The sequence below is a fragment of the Leptopilina heterotoma genome, unplaced genomic scaffold, assembly GCF_015476425.1.
Source record: "Leptopilina heterotoma isolate Lh14 unplaced genomic scaffold, ASM1547642v1 Lhet_81, whole genome shotgun sequence".
NCBI classification, from domain to species: Eukaryota; Metazoa; Arthropoda; class Insecta; order Hymenoptera; family Figitidae; genus Leptopilina; species Leptopilina heterotoma.
In genome coordinates, this window is record NW_025111185.1 from 4,962,436 (window position 1) to 4,980,444 (window position 18,009).

The following is an 18,009-nucleotide window of genomic DNA, read 5'->3' on the forward strand; positions in this document are numbered from 1 at the left end:
AGAAACAATAAACAAAAAGAAAATCGCTGGTCAAAGGATAACTGCAATTTTAATAAAGTTTTTTGTAATTTTTTTTCGATTTTTTAAATATTAAGGGTTGAAAATGACAACTTTCCCCTATCGACTTGCGGGTCAAAATTTTTTTGTATTGATTGGGCATCGAGTGAATGAATTTTATGCAATAAAATTTATGGTCTCGTTATTAGTTTTTAAATAACAATTTTTTCCTATTTTTTTTTATTTTTTTAAATTTAGGGGTTGATTTAACAACTTTCCCCTATCGATAATAGGACGAAACTTATTAGGTATTTATTGGGTACCTACTTGAGTAGGAAAATGCAAAAAAATTGATGGTCTGCTGAAAAAAAATTTTCGATTCTTGTCTGATTGTAAAGTAATTGAATTTAAATTTAAATACCTAAAACTTGAAATAATTATATTATTCTTAAATTAAAATTTTAAAAAATTGAATTTGTTAATTAATTTTGAAATAATATCATTATAAGTATTAAAGTGGTAATAATATAAAATATATGGGAAGAGTGAAACAGGCAAAAATGAATCTTAAAATGAGTGCGGGCAAAAACGGAATATATCTGTATCCCTTTCTTGCGCGCAGTGAAATCTTATCCCGCTTTTGCTCGCAGCCAAAAGTAATTCGTTTTTCCTCGTAGCGTAACATTTGTTTCTTTCTTCCGCGCTTACGAAAACTTGACTCACTTTTGCTTGCACTGTTATTTTATACCACTTTTACTTTGAGCCCCTCAAATATAAGTCCAATGCGGCGTAGGCTGCTTTCAATGCGGTACACAATCGGTACATAGTGCAAGTCGCCAGTAGAGGGCAGAAGCAAGCAGAGCGAATCGAGCGAACACAGTGGCCCAGCTGACATATGATTTGCATTACATTACTTTCCAATTTTTTATTTTATAACCACGTTTCTGCATGAATCTAAACAATATTTTCGATTATTGTAATTTAGAAGATGCTTACCAATTGTACGTTGGCAGATTTAGTGAAAAGTGTCTGTGTACGGAGACAAATGTGTTAGAAAATGTTTGTTTACCTATTTCTCGCCATTCAAACCAGTCAAAGTTGCTTTTGCTGTGGCGCATTGAAATCAGCCTATGCCGCATTGGGCCCATATTTGACAGTTCAACTTACCTTTTTTTCTTAAAGTTTCATTTTTACACTCACTATTATTATTTTCTCATTCCTTTAACTCGCATATTTCTGCACTGACACTAATTATTTCCTCCTGTCACGTATTTTCGTTTTTTTAAAGCTTAAAACTGGCACCGCATTGGGACCCCTTGATTTCCGTATTCACCACGACACCCAATGCGGTAATTCGCGAATACCGCATTGGCAGGTTGGCACTCGCAATGCGGAATCCCGTACCTCCCAATACTTTTTTTTTACAGGGTAGTTATTTTTCGTTTTATCATTAAACTGTCAAAGTCGGAAATAACTTTATTATTATCAATTTTACAATTTTCTTGAGTTATTTTTTGAGATTCTTCTTTAGAAGTTTTTTTTGGAATTACGTTTAAAATTGTTAAGTCGTTTTCAGTCGTTTTAATTGAGTCATTCGTACTGTCGTTAGTTTTGATATTTTTAACAATCGTTTCTTTATTTTCTTTTGGAATTTCATTTACTACAGTCTTGTCAAAAAAAGTTGCTTCAGAAGGATTTGACTTCTCGTTTGAATTCTTCCTATCAATTTGAAATTCAAGAAACCAATATGGTTTCTCGTAAATACCCGTCGCGAGTAAATCTTTCGATTCTAAGTTAAAAATATTAACGCCCTTGTCGTCTAAATGGGTGGAAAATCCTGCCTCGGCAAATCGTCTAAGTGAGAGCAGATTTTCAGAGACTGATTCTGCATAAATCGTGTTTGATAATTGAAAAGATTTATTATTGTTTGAAATTAAATTGACATTTCCGGTACCTTGAGCAATCAAATCGGCTTGACTGTCTTTATTAGCGCATTTAATGACATTAAGTTTGCTTTTATTTAACCTGTCAAAAATATTTTTCGAATTCGTTATATGCTCTGTCGCACCAGTATTAATAATAAAAGAGACATAATTGTGATTTTTATTTTCAAATTTGTTTGGTATCGAGAGACTGTAAAGATATACTGGCAATATTTCTTTTGTTTGTGAGGTGGAAAAGGCTTTTGACATTGACAAAGATGCATTATTAGAAATATTTTTATTAGATATGCCTGATTTATTTTGCTGAACTTCTGTGAAACTAACTTTCGGTGTTTCACTCGTACCTGTTCGTGACTGTCTTTGTCCAAGTTGTGGATTGCTCTTTTTCTCAACTAGTCGTCTTTGGGGTTGATAGTCGTTCTTCTTTTTATAAGGATTTTTGTTGTTGCTATTAACCCTTTAACGCCCAAATATGCTGTTTTCAGACTTGAATTTTAACTACGTACAACTATTAAAAGAAAGCTAAAAAAATGTCAAAAGTACCATTTCCTACTATTTTCGGGGTCGCTTTTTCGAATGGCGTTGTCAAAATTTCCAAAAATGAAATTAATCCCCTCTTTTAATGACATTTTCCAAAAAAAAACAAGATTTTTGGATGAAAATTTTTTGTATTGCAATTTTCATTGTTATATCGGTATCTACATATCGTCTAAGGTATAAAAACCGTATTTCCGATAGCTGTACTTTAAAAATGTGCAGTAGTTTTTTTTTCTTTTTTTCATTTTTTATTAAAAAATGGCGCCCGAATGCTAAATTTTCTTTTATTACACATACAAATTTTTTCTCTGAATTTGCTTAAATTCACTTGAAATTTGTTACTCGGGGGTTTATGTGGTCGCTAATTACGAATCTGATGTTAGTTTTGAAAAATTCAAAATGGCGGTTTCAATATGGCGGACGATTTTTTTTTTAAAATTTACCAAATTCGCCTGAAACTTGTTACTCGGGGGTTTTTAGGGTCGCTGATTACGAATATGATGTTAGTTTTTAGAAATCCACAATGGCGGATCCAAAATGGCGACCAGAAAAATAAAAATCATTCTGATTGGCTTAAAAATTGGTACTCGGGGGTTTTTGCGGTCGCTGATTACGAATATGATGTTAGTTCTTAAAAATTCAAAATTTCGGATCTAATATGTCGGACAAAAAAAATAAAAATCATCCGGATTGGCTTGAAAATTGTTATTTGGGTCAATTTTGAAAATTACTTATACTCAATTAATAATAAAGTCAAACTTGAAACAATACTTTTATAAAACTTAGTTTAAATACTTATTGAACTTTAAAGTGGGAACCTTTTTTCATCATTAAACTTTGTTTGAGGTTGTCTTCTGTCACGTTCCGAGCTAAGGCAAGGGTAATTTTATTAAGCGTGTAATAAAAGGGAGGTAAAGTGCTGATTTGATTTTACACATTGAGGGTTAAATTGAAAAAAGTTTTATCTTGGGATGTAACATATACCAAAACTTATTCTAAGTCCTGGTCACCTTCAGTCATTTGAATATCTGTTGCATACTAGATCCAAAATTTTTGATTTTTAAAAATTAACATCATATTCGTAATCAGCGACCCCAAAAACCCCCGAGTACCAATATTTAATCCAATCAGAATGATTTTTATATTTCGGTCGACATTTTGGATCCGACATTTTCGATTTTTAAAAACTAACATCATATTTGTAATCAGCGACCCTGAAAATCCCCAAGTAACAAGTTTCAGGCGAATTTGGTAAATTTTAAAAAAAATCGTCCGCCATATTGAATCCCCCATTTTGAATTTTTCAAAACTAACATCAGATTCGTAATTAGCGACCCCATAAACCCCCGAGTAACAAATTTCAAGTGAATTTAAGCAAATTTAGAAAAAAAAATTTGTATGTGTAATAAAAAAAAAATTTAGCGTTCGGGCGCCATTTTTTAATAAAAAATGAAAAAAAGAAAAAAAAACTGCACATTTTTAAAGTACAGCTATCGGGAATACGGTGTTTATACCTTAGACGATATGTAGATACCGATATAACAATGAAAATTGCAATAAAAAAAAATTTCATCCAAAAATCTTGCACTTTTTGGAAAATTTCATTAAAAGAGGGGGTTAATTTAATTTGTTGGAAATTTTGACAACGCCATTCAAAAGAGCGACCCTAAAAATAGTAGGAAATGGTACTTTTGAAATTTTTGTAGCTTTCTTTTAATAGTTGTACGAAGTTAAAGTTCAAGTCGGAAAACAGCACATTTAGGCGTTAAAGGGTTAACATGCTTAAAAGCTTTGAAAAACTTTTGACCTCGATTTGATTGAGATTTAAACTGTCGTTTGAAATTGGGATGAGGAGGAAAATTAAAACGGTCGTTAAAATTATAAAAATGCTTACTAGTCATACCTCTGCCTCTGGTTTTGGCCAGTCGTTTCTCGCACTCGAAAGCCTTGTGCGTCGTAAATTTTTGGCATTCGTAACATTTACGTAGACCTTGTCCTTTTAAAGGACATTCGTTTTTGAGGTGACCATACTCGTCGCATTCGTAGCACCTCTCATTAATCCATTTGCGTTGGTTTGTTAAAAAAAGTGCTCATTCAAAAATTGACAACTGCTCGCACTCGTTACGAAATATACTATTAAAGCATCAAAATCTAGTCCCTTACCGGTTTGATTTTTTGTCATGAACTCAACAGACTGAATTTGAGGCAGTTGGTTCATGATTGCATTAAATAGGGCATCTCGTTTTTCTTCGTCGGATAATAAAGTCGAACCGGGGGCATTTTCATAATCTAAAATAATTTCCTCAAAGCGGCCTAAAATTTTGTTACCGATTCTCGTTTTGCGTCGTATTGAATTGAGTGAAGTTGTTTTCGAATTGTAACACTCGTTAAATTGACTTCGCATCGTTTAAATTCTCGTAATTTTTTAACAATCTCTACAGGATCTTTAATATGTAAAACGCGTGTGTGATAAATTTTATCAATCCGATTAATTAAAATGTCTCGAGCTCGAAATTTATGTTTTTCTTTTAGCTTGTCGTTTAAACTTTCTGGAGGAGAAACTGCCGTATCAATAACATAGAGTAAATCTTTCGTTCTTAATTCGGATGCTAAAAATTCGTAAAAATGTTCGAATTTAGTCTGCGAAGTTAATTTGTAATCATGTTTAATACCGCCTTCTTTACCGATCATTTCGATTTTAATGGCTTCTTTAACTTGATTCGCGGGTAAGTTAGAATCGTTAAAACTTTCATTGTTTACTGTCGTTAAGTTATTTTTAAACGGCTGTGAAATATTTAACGGTTGTTTATTTAAAGCATGCAAATTTGTTTTAATGAGAACAGTCGTTAGTTTATAATTAGGGGGCATGGTTATATCGCAAGAAATTCTTGGTCTTTTTACTTGGTTGCTTGATTCACATCGATCGAGCCACATTTTCATGCTTGTTTGCATTTTGTTGTGTAACGCGAGTGTTACTTCCATGATTTTGTCTAGTTGGACAATCTTGGCATCGATGCGTTTCTCAACTAACTCGGATGGTCTCGTGTCTAAAGTACTGTCGTTATTCAACTGTCGTTTTGTGCCAGAGGTGTTAGTAACTGCACCTTCTTCGTGAGAAAGTATCGAACTGTCGTTATTATTTTCAAGACTGTCGTTATTTTCCTTGTTACCACAAATTTTGTTAATTTTATCAAAGTTACTGTCGTTATTTATAAGCGGTCGTTTGTTAGTACTGTCGTTTTTTGTCTCGTCTGTAAGCTTGTCGTTATTCGCTCAGTAAAAAAGGATTTTTTAACATAGCATTTTGGACGATTGAGCAAGCCGTCTGCTCAATTGTCCAAACGGCATTTGGACGATTGGACTGGTTGCTCAATTATCCGATGCATTAGGTCCAATCATCCCAAATGTTTTTCGCGGCTAAAAAACTGCTGAATTAAGAAAAAAAGTACTGAAATGTTGCAGAAACTTTAGAGAATTCTTTATTCCAGACAAATACAGAAAAATTAGGTATAAAAATACCTCGAGTGAGGAAGAAGAACAAGATTTCTAAAATATCACTTTTTAACTGACAGTGCAATGCTGTACTTGGAATTTATTTGGTAAAGAAGTGAGGATTCTGATAAAGAGAAACACTTCATTATCCACTCTTAATACTCCTCATGTGGTAATATATAATTGTAGATTTTCAATAATAGTGTATTAACAATAATATTTTATTTTGATGAATTATCTCTTTTTTAAAATGAGAAACCGAAATCTACAATTATATATTACCATATGAAGAGTATTGAGAGTGGATAGTGAAGTGTATCTCTTTATCAGAATCCTCACTTCTTTACCAACTACATTCCAAGTACAGCATTGCACTGTCAGTTAAAAAGTGATATTTTAGAAATCTTGTTCTTTTTCCTCACTCGAGGTATTTCTATACATAATTTTTCTGTATTTGTCTAGAATTAAGAATTCTCTAAAGTTTCTGTAACATTTCAGTACTTTTTTCTTAATTTAGCAGTTTTTTAGTCACGAAAAACATTTGGGATGATTGGACCTAATGCATCGGATAATTTAGCAACCAGTCCAATTGTCCAAATGCCGTTTGGACAATTGAGCAGACGGCTTGCTCAATCGTCCAAAATGCTATATTAAAAAATCCTTTTTTACTGGGCGCGTCGTTTTTAACTTCGTGAGAAGAAATGTCATTAGAGGGTTTGTCAGAGTTTACTGGACCAAGAGAAATGTTCTGTTTCTCTGCTTTAGAACTGGCTGAGACTGCTTCGTTGTTGGATTCAGGACCGTTTTGTTGAACGACTGATGACACACCTATCAGATAAAGATTTAGAATTAGTTAAAACTGGCATTTTATTGTGTTGTCGACAACACGGTCGTACTGTCGTTACATATCGTCAAACAAATCGTTATTTATATATACTGTCATAAAAGTCATCCTGTCGTTATTTTTTGTTAATCAAATCGTTAAAAATAAATAAACAATTATAATGGTCATAAACCAATCGTTTTATATTAATCACCTGAAGTTTTGGTCACTCCATTGATATAACTATTAATATCTGACATTACGTCAGTCTCTGACAAAATTTGTTCCTCTGGTCCATCGGGTTTTTCGCAAGTTGATTCCGCGGCCAAGGAACCCTACTAAAAAAATAATGAGGAATCATGACAAAACATCAGAATTCTGAATATTTGTCAGATTTTCTGATGCTTTTTCGTCACTCTGATGATTTGTCATTGTTCTGATTATTTCTGACAGGATTTTTAATATGGATTTGATGTTTTGTGAGAACTCTATGACCTTCTCACTTCACTTCACAAACCACGCTGGCCATACTTGAAGCGTATCTTTTAATTTCTTCAAAATGAAGTTTCTTAGAATAAATTTTAGATATTTGGAATCATGAAATATCACAGATTTTAAATTTTTAAATTATAAACTTTCATTAGTTAAATTGATCAAGTTTCAAAAGTAATAAAATTTTTGTTTAAACAATCATAAACCTTCAGAACAAAGCCTTTTTTGGTCGCTCGACTCAACTCAGTCACAATGAGCAATTCGCTACGCACCTTCCTTTAACAATAGATTTTCCGAATCTATTATGATGATTTTAAAACAAGAATTTTATAACTTTAAAATTCTGCATTTTAACTAATTCAACTTTGTAACATAAAAATTTAAAATCTATGATATTTTACGATTCCAAATATCTAAAATTTATTTTAAAAAACATTTGTTAAAATAAATTATAAGGTTTGGGTGATAATTAAAAAAAAGAGTTTTAAAATAAATTTTAGATATTTGAAATCGTAGAATAAAATGCAATAGATAATAAATTTTTATGTTACAAAGTTGCATTAGTTAAAATGCAGAAGTTTTAAGTTATAAAATTCTTGTTTTAAAATCATCACAATAGACTCGGAAATCTATTGTTAAAGAAAGGTGCGTAGCGAATTGCTCATTATGACTGAGTTGAGTCGAGCGACCAAAAAAGGCATTGTTCAGAAGGTTTATGATTGTTTAAACAAAAATTTTATTACTTGAAACTTGATCAATTTAACTATTGGAAGTTTATAATTTAAAAATTTAGAATCTGTGATATTTCATGTTTCTAAATATCTAAAATTTATTCTCAAAACCTTTATTTTGAAGAAATTATAAGCTATCTCGTGAACTATAACTGATATGTTATAAAAGGCGTGACGACCTTTTTACATAAAGGAACAAGAATACATCCCGAAAAAAGATTTTTTCTATGCTATAAAAAAATTCGGTGGCAGTCATAAATGTTTTCATGATTCTTGGCAGTATTTTGAAGGGTTTTATTTCTTTTTCATGTTTTTGAGCTGCAATTGTAAGAAAAACTGCCTAAAAACACCAGAAATTCTGATTATTTTTCTAATGTTTTGTCATTATTTTTTTGGTAGGGAATCACTTTGAGTTTTTCCTGAAATGCTCTCGACGTCGCCGCTTACTGGATTTGACAATTTTTCTGCTTCCTTCAGTTCGATTAACAAATCGTTCCAGTCGTTTTTAAAGGATTGTTTACCTTTAAAAGTAAATTTAAAATAGGTTTCAAAATATTCAGCATACATACATATGTATATACACATATAGTAATCGAATCGAAAATTAGTCATCTGCTCTTGAAACATCAGAACAGAACACATGTTAGGATGCATCAGAACTGCTTTGTTCCATTGTAATTATTACTACTAAAAACAATACAAAACAAATCTAGTTGTTTTCAGTCTTCATTAACGAACACTATTCTATCAGAATGAAAAACAACCTAGAAAAACGGATTCGTGTGTCTAAAATACAATAGGGAGAAATGATTTATAAATATATTTACTATTCGTTAATAATGAAGTCGGACGTAAAAAAAATAAAATGAAAAATATTTGTCATTATAAAAATTATGTTTTTCTTAACCCTTTCGCAGTCCAGTTGAAAATCGCTTGTGGTCCAAAAACGGTCCGATAAAAAAGTTTACAAAAAAATATGATTTCATCATATATAAGGTTTTTGGGGTCGCTGAATTCGAATTTGAGGTTGGTTTTTGAAAATTCAAAATGGCGGATCTAATATGGCGACCAAGGATAATTTTAAAATGAAAGCGTTTTAAGGGAAATTCATTTTTCGAGGGTTTTCGAGGTCACTCAATCCAAATCTGAAGTCAGATTTAAAAAATTGAAAATAGCGGACCCAAAATGGCGACTTCAAAAAAATTTGTTTTTCAGATTCGCTTAAAACTCGTTACTCGGTGGTTTCCGGGGTCTCCGATTACAAATATGATGTCAGATTTTCAAAATTCAAAATGGCGGATCCAATATGGCGGATGATTTTAAGATTGATGCGAAAAAAATATGAAGTTACCTCAAAAACCTCTGAGTAAACATTTTAGACAAATCTGTCAACATTCAAAAAATTTGATCGACATATTGAATCCACAATTTAGCATTTAGAAAAACGAACATCAAATTCGAATTCAGCGACCCCAAAAAACCCCGGGAACCGATATTCGATCGAAACGCATAAATTTTGAAATTATCTGCCATATTGGATCCGACATTTTGAATTTTGTAAAACGAACATCAAAATCAAATTCAGTGACCCTAAAAACCCCCGAGAAACGAATTTTAATTGAATCGCATCAATCTTGATATTATCTGCCATATTGGATCCGCAATTTTTAATTTTGAAAATCTGACATCATATTTGTAATCAGAGACCCCGAAATCCCCCGAGTAACGAGTTTAAAGCGAATTTGAAATTTTTTGAAGTCGACATTTTGGGTCCGCCATTTCGAATTTTTTAAATCTGACTTCAGATTCGGATTCAGAGACCCAAAAAATAGTAGTATGTACTTCGCTACTAAAATCATATCATGTTTAGTATTTTTTTTTAAGATATGGCCACAGACGCAAAGGTGGCACGACTTTTCGTGGCCATATATGGGCCATGGACTGTTCAGGGGTTAATTGTGATATCTCATTCAAATGAGTAAATTTCTCATTAAAAGAAAAATATAAACATTCGTTTAACAAACGGTCCTTCGTTTAAAGGCATTTTTATTTTAACGACGTCAATTATTTAAAAAATTAATTTGAGTATATACTCTGATTCAAATTTTAAGTCAAAAGGATCTTTCATTAATTTTGAAAGAAATACGTAAGAAATTCTGATTATAATCATTAAATGAAACGTTTGTTCAATTTAAGTTAAAATACAATTTCTAGAAATTTCATATTTGTTAATTATTATAAAGTTGTGATTTTATTTATTTATCTAGTTCAAACTTCGTAAATTTTAATTTCCTTTATGAGGATTAACTGTACAATTGTCACCAAGCAGACAATTTAATTACCTTGGCGTGACAGATAAAGTAGGAAGGCTATTGAATACCATGCAATTTTTGTATCTAAAAGTTATAATAATAAGGTAGGAAGTTCATTAACCGTGAAATTCTCCTGTCTCAACAGGTTCACACATCGTTTTGTTAAATTAATTTTAGATTATCGATATTATTTACAAAATCGTTTAATATGTATAAATAGCCATTCCTTTATTTTTGAAAAATAAATCGTTAATATTTTATTAGAAAAAGTCGTTAACTTCAGCCAAAACAAGTTTTATTTAAAGATCAGAAATTAAAACAGTCATTTAGAAAATTATTTAAACAATCGTTAAAAGAATTTGGCTGTCGTGAAGTAAGTTAAATTACTTACTTAAGCTGATTTTTTTTACCTTCAGGGAAAGTGACTGTGAGGGAAGAGATGTTGATGTCCATTTGTACTTCGACATCTACGGCACTCTTATCCATCTCGAGAAGTCGTAGACATTTATTTATAATTCTTTTTGTTGCAGTCGACATTGTGAACGGTTGTTTAGTACCAAAAAGCACTTCGTTTTCTTCTTTGATCGTCGTATACCACTCGTTAATGATCTGGGCACACACTCAGAAATAGCCTCCGCGCGATAGGCAAACCACGCTGCGAGCACGCCGGTCGCGATAAATTTTTAAACTATGTATTACTAGGGTGACCGTTATTTTGCGAAAGTTGGAATTTCTTAGTTCGCCGGGCAGAATTTGCTTTAGAATGTGAAAAAAATGAGCTATGCAAAAAAACAGCCCAATTGATCAATATTAACCCGTGCCACCGAAGGGTTAAAGTTTAAATGGGGTTTAACATAGGATTAGTGCACTTTTTTACATTTTGTATGAGAACTTTTTTTTTAATTAATCTTTTGCCTTGTCGACATATATATTTATGGTTTTGGATGTGCTGAACACGAATCCGATGTCAAAAAAAAGTTTTGACAGCTTCCAGCTGTCAAAAAAGCTGTCAATCTTTTTAAAATGACAGTTTTTGTGTGAATTTAGATAGTTTTTGTGTTTAGTTTAGTAAATCAAACAAAATTTTGCTCATATAAAAGTATTTTAAGAACAATAAAGTCAATCTAAATAGCAATATGTAATATTGACAGTTGACATCTGTCAATTAAACTGTCAAACTTTTAAAAACGAGAGTTTTTGACAGTTTTTACATTAAATTACTTAGATAAAAATATTTTCAGGGTATTGAGGTAAACCTTAATAGAATTATGTAAGTTTGACAGTTGACAACTGTCAATTAAGATGTCAAACTTTTAAAACGGAGACTTTTTACATTAAATTACTTGTATACAAGTGTTTTTAAGCACACTGAGGTTAATTATATTAGCAATATGTATTCTTCACAGTTGACAGCTGTCAATTAAACTGTCAAACTTTTAAAAACGAGTAATTAATTTATTACCAACAATCTGTGTGTCGACATCTCCAATGAGAAAAATACTTTCGCGTAAAAAATAATTGTTGCACGCCATTGTTGACATCAATCAATATATAATTAAATTTAAGTCATTTTAAACAGACTGTAGAATTAACGACTGCTCACCAAATGACACAAGACTACGAATCAAAGAAAAACAATGGTATAGATCGACCATCGAGATATGGACTTGGCTGTTAGTCGATAGATGTCGTTGATTTAAGCCGCGAAATTTTAAAAAAACTTGGCGTTTCTTTTAAACATAAACTTATTATAAGCTAATATACTTATATCTTAAACTTATAAGATTATATACGATAACAAAAAAGCTCCTTCTTAAAAGCTTGTCAGCTTAATTGACAGCTGTCAACTGTGAAGAATACATATTGCTAATATAATTAACCTCAGTGTGCTTAAAAACACTTGTATACAAGTAATTTAATGTAAAAAGTCTCGGTTTTAAAAGTTTGACATCTTAATTGACAGTTGTCAACTGTCAAACTTACATAATTCTAATAAGGTTTACCTCAATACCCTGAAAATATTTTTATCTAAGTAATTTAATGTAAAAACTGTCAAAAACTCCCGTTTTTAAAAGTTTGACAGTTTAATTGACAGATGTCAACTGTCAATATTACATATTGCTATTTAGATTGACTTTATTGTTCTTAAAATACTTTTATATGAGCAAAATTTTGTTTGATTTACTAAACTAAACACAAAAACTGTCTAAATTCACACAAAAACTGTCATTTTAAAAAGATTAACAGCTTTTTTGACAGCTGGAAGCTGTCAAAACTTTTTTTTGACATCGGATTCGTGTTCAGCACATCCAAAACCATAAATATATATGTCGACAAGGCAAAAGATTAATTAAAAAAAAAGTTCTCATACAAAATGTAAAAAAGTGCACTAATCCTATGTTAAACCCCATTTAAACTTTAACCCTTCGGTGGCACGGGTTAATATTGATCAATTGGGCTGTTTTTTTGCATAGCTTATTTTTTTCACATTCTAAAGCAAATTCTGCCCGGCGAACTAAGAAATTCCAACTTTCGCAAAATAACGGTCACCCTAATGTATTACTGTTCTTTGACTTATCCCAGCGCAGTTAAATCGTTGCCGGGCCCATAACCTGTTGGCATGCGCTTTATTTGGGATAGGTTTAAGTCAATCAAACACTTTTAATATGTACGGAAAAACAGTCGTTTATTGTAATCGATACGATCCACGTCTTGACGGTCGAAAGATATATATATAGGAAGTAAGTGGGTGAGGGAGTGCGTGCGCATACTAGTGTAACTCGGACTCATAACCGCTATAGTCAATCGAGTAAAGCATACCGCGAACATTCAAAAACAATTTAATTTATAATAAGAAATTTTAAATTTTAATTGATTAGTTGCTTTTTAATTTTCAGCACCAACTACATCTCGCGAAGGACTGTCTACCAGTTCAGTAACAAAGACTGAGGAGGAGAAATCTCGAATTTCGGAAAACCCATTTTTGACTTCTAGTGGAAGATTGAGTTTAAAATGTTAGTGTTTAAAAGTTGTATTTTAAAAATACTTTTATTTACATTTAAATTTTAAAATTTACATTTGTAATTTATTTGTTTATTTTTTCACTTTTTCAGCAAAAAATGAATCTCGAGAAACACCACATTCTACTAGATTAGTTTACCGTCAAACTGAGCAACAAAAATCATCTGAAAAATTGACATTTTCTCCTTCATCATCATTGTCATCATTGTCAACTTCAAAGACAGAAAAGACTGAACCTCCAACAGCAGAGAAGAAAACTTTTGTCCTGAGTGGAAGATTTAGATTAAAATGTAAGTTTTTTAATAGTTAACCAAGGAAAAAATGATTCGTACGAATTTTGTTTGGAATTCGTACGAATCATTTTTACCTGAGTACATTTTAAAAACATTTTATTAAAATAACAATTTAAAAATTTTAATTTATGAATTATTTTCTTCTTTTTCAGCACCAAGTGATCCTCCTGAAAAGCTTTCACACCGTGAAACAGATTCACAAAAATCAGTCGAGATAATGTAATTACCGTCATCTGTTCTACCAAGTACAAGTAATAAAAAATCAAATTCTTTAAAATTAGTGTTGAAAAAAAAGACATAATTCATCATTATTATCTCTTTTTAGCATCATTTCGTGAATTTAATGTTGCAATCGTGAAAGATAAAACGCAGAATGAGCAAACAATTGTTGCTGATGTTAATGCAGGACCATCTACTTCTCATTCTGTTTATCGTGTACCAACAGAAACATCATTATCATCATCGTCATCAACTGGACTCGATTTAAAAATCACTTCTTCAACAGTAAAGAAATCGAAAAATCAAAAAGCTAAATTTTCCCTTTTAAGATCAACTTCAAAAAGAGAAGGTAAAATTTTTATTCTACTTTCTTCTATTATATTTTCTTAATCACTCTTAATATAAAATTAATAAAATTTCTATTTATTTTAATTATAGGTGTTGACTCATCAATTGAAAGTGGTGGCCCCTCTTCAAAACGAAAGAAATACAGAGTCGAGAAATCTGCAATTGGTGTTTCTACAAACAGAAAAAGAACGTCAATTACTTTAGATAATGAAAATATTGATAAACCGTTGCATTATAAAGTGAAAAGAAGATTGGAATTAATGGGAACAGACAAGCATACGGTAAAAGTTTGTTTGGCAAAATTATGTAAATCAGTAAAAATCAAAAATCGAATTGAAGAAGATGCAAAGGTTGTTTCATCAATGATGTATGAGGAAACAACAATGGCATTATTCGGCCTATATGAAGAAACGAATGTTTATTTATTTATTATTTTATTTAACAACATAACGGGACATGCCCTTTCGTACATTACGTACTCCCTAATTTTAAGAGTTACATTTGTAACATATAAAAACAGATACAATATGAAGGTTGGCGCCTTTAAAAGTTTAAGTTCGGTATAGATGTAAACACCGTTGTAGTATAATAATGAAAATAAAGTTATATAATTAGACATTTTTGTTTTTCCAATGAGTCCATTAGAAAGTTAGTTATTGTAGTGAATCTTACAGTTTAATAGAAGAATATCAAAATAATATAAATAAATGACAAATTTGTATCTCTATCCGAATTTTTTTTTTTATTGTTTATACTCCTGCCCTATTGGCCTTACGCACTTCGACAAGAGTCCCCGAGAAATACTTTTTTTGGATTAAGCATAACCATTCTACATATGAAAATTCTATATATTAACCTAATTTTGCGTCTACAGCCGACTTTATTAGGAGTACTCGCATTCGCCTGGACCACCCGTCAATGGGTTTTCTCGCCAGAGAAGAGGGAAACTGTAGAAAACCTCTCTGAGTACAACCGGTTTTATCGACAGTCGAGTTCTAATGGTGTGTACCGGACAATAATCGACGGTGCACATCATTATACCTCGACGTCAAACCTCCCGCTCAGATTATCTCACGTGCCGGAAAAATACCAAGCCAAATGGGCGCGAACCAAGGGTACTTATACCCTTGGTCCTTAAACGACCGCCAAGCGAGGCATCTATCCGACTGAGCTAATTTGTCGGTTTCTCTATCCGAATTAATTTTAAACAATTAGTAAAAATTATATGAAAAATAAAATTAAAAATTCTGAATGAAATAAGATGTTTAAAAAGGTCTAGAAACTGTAAGAATATATAGAAATTCAAAAAGTAACATAAAAATGAGGAGGTTTATACAAATACTGCTTTAAAAGATTTGCAAATGGCAAGTGTTATTCAAGAAATTAAAGAAAAAAAGGCAATTTTACAAAAAAAGAAAAAAAATTCAAGAAAGAATAATGATCCTCTTCAAAGAGCAGTTGATAAAATGGACGATGAAATGAAGCGCTTAAGAGAAATGAACAATGAAGGAAGGTGGAATTCAATGTTCAACTTTAAATCAATTCAAAGAGGTCAAAAATTAAAGAATGGTTGTGAATTTTCTGGTACAATAACGACAAATGGTGTGGACGTGTCAGTAATTTTTTATTTTCCCACAAAACATGTTGTGAAATCAAAGAAGAAAGTTGGAAGTTACAAAAAATTTTGTGGTTTTGAACCTGGTGCAAGGGCGACCATGGCTGGCGTCAGTAGAGAAAACGATCCTAATCCAACAACTCGATGGGTTAGTGGAAAAAAGGACACCTCGAATTTTGTTTGAAAAAGAGGACACCTCGCATTTTAGTTGAAGAAAAGGACACGTCGAAAATATTCATTTTACATCAACTTTTGTTTGGCGATACTTTGTGTAATGTAATTGTTTTTCGAGTTTTTGTAATAGAAGATTTAAGAACATATTATCTTCATAGTTTTTTGAGCACAAAATATCATAAATCAATTACTTTACACATATTATCGTTAAACAAAAATGCATTTAAAATTAATATTTTTGAGGTGTCCTTTTCTTCAACTAAAAAGCGAGGTGTCCTCTTTTTGAACCAAAATTCGAGGTGTCCTTTTTTTCCACTAACCCAGCGAACTAATCTAAAAAAGGATTCATCTATTTACATTGGTAGTTGGATGATGAGATGGCAGATGGGCGACTACAGAAGAAGAGAATTAATGAAAAAAAGGTATAGACATGCAAAAATATTACAAGCAACTTGCTGATGATCCATTGATGGAAAATTTTTGCATGACTAATCCTTGAGATCGCCATCGCATACCTAATTTTATCAAAGGATACACTAAAGCTCCTTTCAAACGTATTCAACAAACTCTTTTCCAAAGATCAGAAGAATTAGGAAAAGATAAATTGCAAGTCGTGAAAGTAAATAAGTTTAATACAACAAAAATGTGTACTCGCTGTGTGAAATAGATGGAAATAAATATAATTTTGAGTTTATACCTACTATGGTTGATGATTAGTGGAAAAATTTATTGAATTAACGAAATGAGGAGCTTTGCCTTCGATTATTTACATTTTTGTCTACTTTGTAAATGATACAGAATAATTTCAACTTTTACAATAAGCAGTATCAACTTTCTTTGTTATGATTTTTTTACCTTAGTTGAAAACAAAATGTACAAAATACGTACATTTTTGGATCTCTAGAATAATTTCCTGCTTTTTAATAATTAAGTGCCTAATGCATAATCATTTTTAATTACCTATAAAAGTAATGACGGTACGACTGTACGAATATCTGACAAAAGTGAGGTTAAGTAGTTTTTCATGTAAATATTTTGCTTTTCGAAGCGAAGAATAATATAATTAATATCCCAGATAGTTAAAAATTTGTTAATAATAAATATCAATGTTAGTTGTATATCTCTCCCTTCTTTAAACTTGAAATAAATTTTACTCTGTCGACTTATTAAAAAAAAGGAAATTAATTGTTTGTGTATATTCAAAAAGAAACATTTATAATTAAAACTAACATTCTTAAAATACAATAAATATTTATTTTTTCAGGTACCTTCTTGATTTTCGAATGTTGGTAATCACTAAACAATAAAAGAAGCCCATTAATTCTTTAAAATTAAAGAATTTGTAACGAGTTATCATGTGTGGGGCGAAGAAATCTTGTCACGTCGTTGGATGTAAATCGCGTAAAATCGACGAAAAACCGACATTTCACGAGGCGACGGCAAGTTATGCCCAAAATCACTGTATCGCGTCAGAATCGCGGAAGTCGCGCTGCGACGAGCTCTGTTTACCCGTTAGCGGGGTAAGTAAGAAAAATATACAATTGCATATAGAAATGTAAATGATAATTCGGAATTGTCTCGTTATAGTTTTTTGGAACTGAAGCAATAAATATCAACGGCATATTCGGGTCTATCGCCACTTCCCTTTTTTCTCGTTGCTTTGTGGGAGAGGTGCGACTTTGGCCCGAGCACGTTGTGTGGAAGAGTGACGATTGGTGAACAATCTATTGTAATCGGCTTCTGGAGCGGCGTCTTAGTAAACCCATTTGTCCGAGTGGATCGACAACGCGTGGCGGGATTAGGCTGATCAATTTAATTATTTTACATAACTCGATCACGAGGTGATCTATTAAAGGAAAAATCGACGACATCCTAAATCACGCCTGCGATGCGCTAAGCCTACTCCAGAAAATCCGACAAAGAAAATAAGATAAGTAGTTTCAATTGTTCCGCGATTCTCAATTTATATTTCGAAATAATTCTACCATTTTATTAAATTGTTAAAAAGCAAA

The 18,009-nt window shown here is 31.7% G+C and overlaps 1 protein-coding gene across 2 annotated transcripts in view; it reads left to right on the forward strand.

Moving 5' to 3' along the window:
- The window catches only part of LOC122511391, a 128,029-nt gene extending 113,882 nt beyond the window's left edge, over positions 1 to 14,147 (forward strand). Inside the window, exons 2-5 of one of the 2 annotated variants that reach the window (XM_043626599.1) lie at positions 13,225 to 13,341; positions 13,441 to 13,638; positions 13,794 to 13,892; positions 13,967 to 14,147. In XM_043626599.1, the coding sequence (XP_043482534.1) occupies positions 13,225 to 13,341; positions 13,441 to 13,638; positions 13,794 to 13,864 (386 nt within the window). In that variant the 3' untranslated portion in view covers positions 13,865 to 13,892; positions 13,967 to 14,147. The remainder of the gene's footprint in view (positions 1 to 13,224; positions 13,342 to 13,440; positions 13,639 to 13,793; positions 13,893 to 13,966) is intronic. The other variant, XM_043626600.1, reaches the window with a different exon arrangement.
- Positions 14,148 to 18,009: the final 3,862 nt, after the last annotated feature.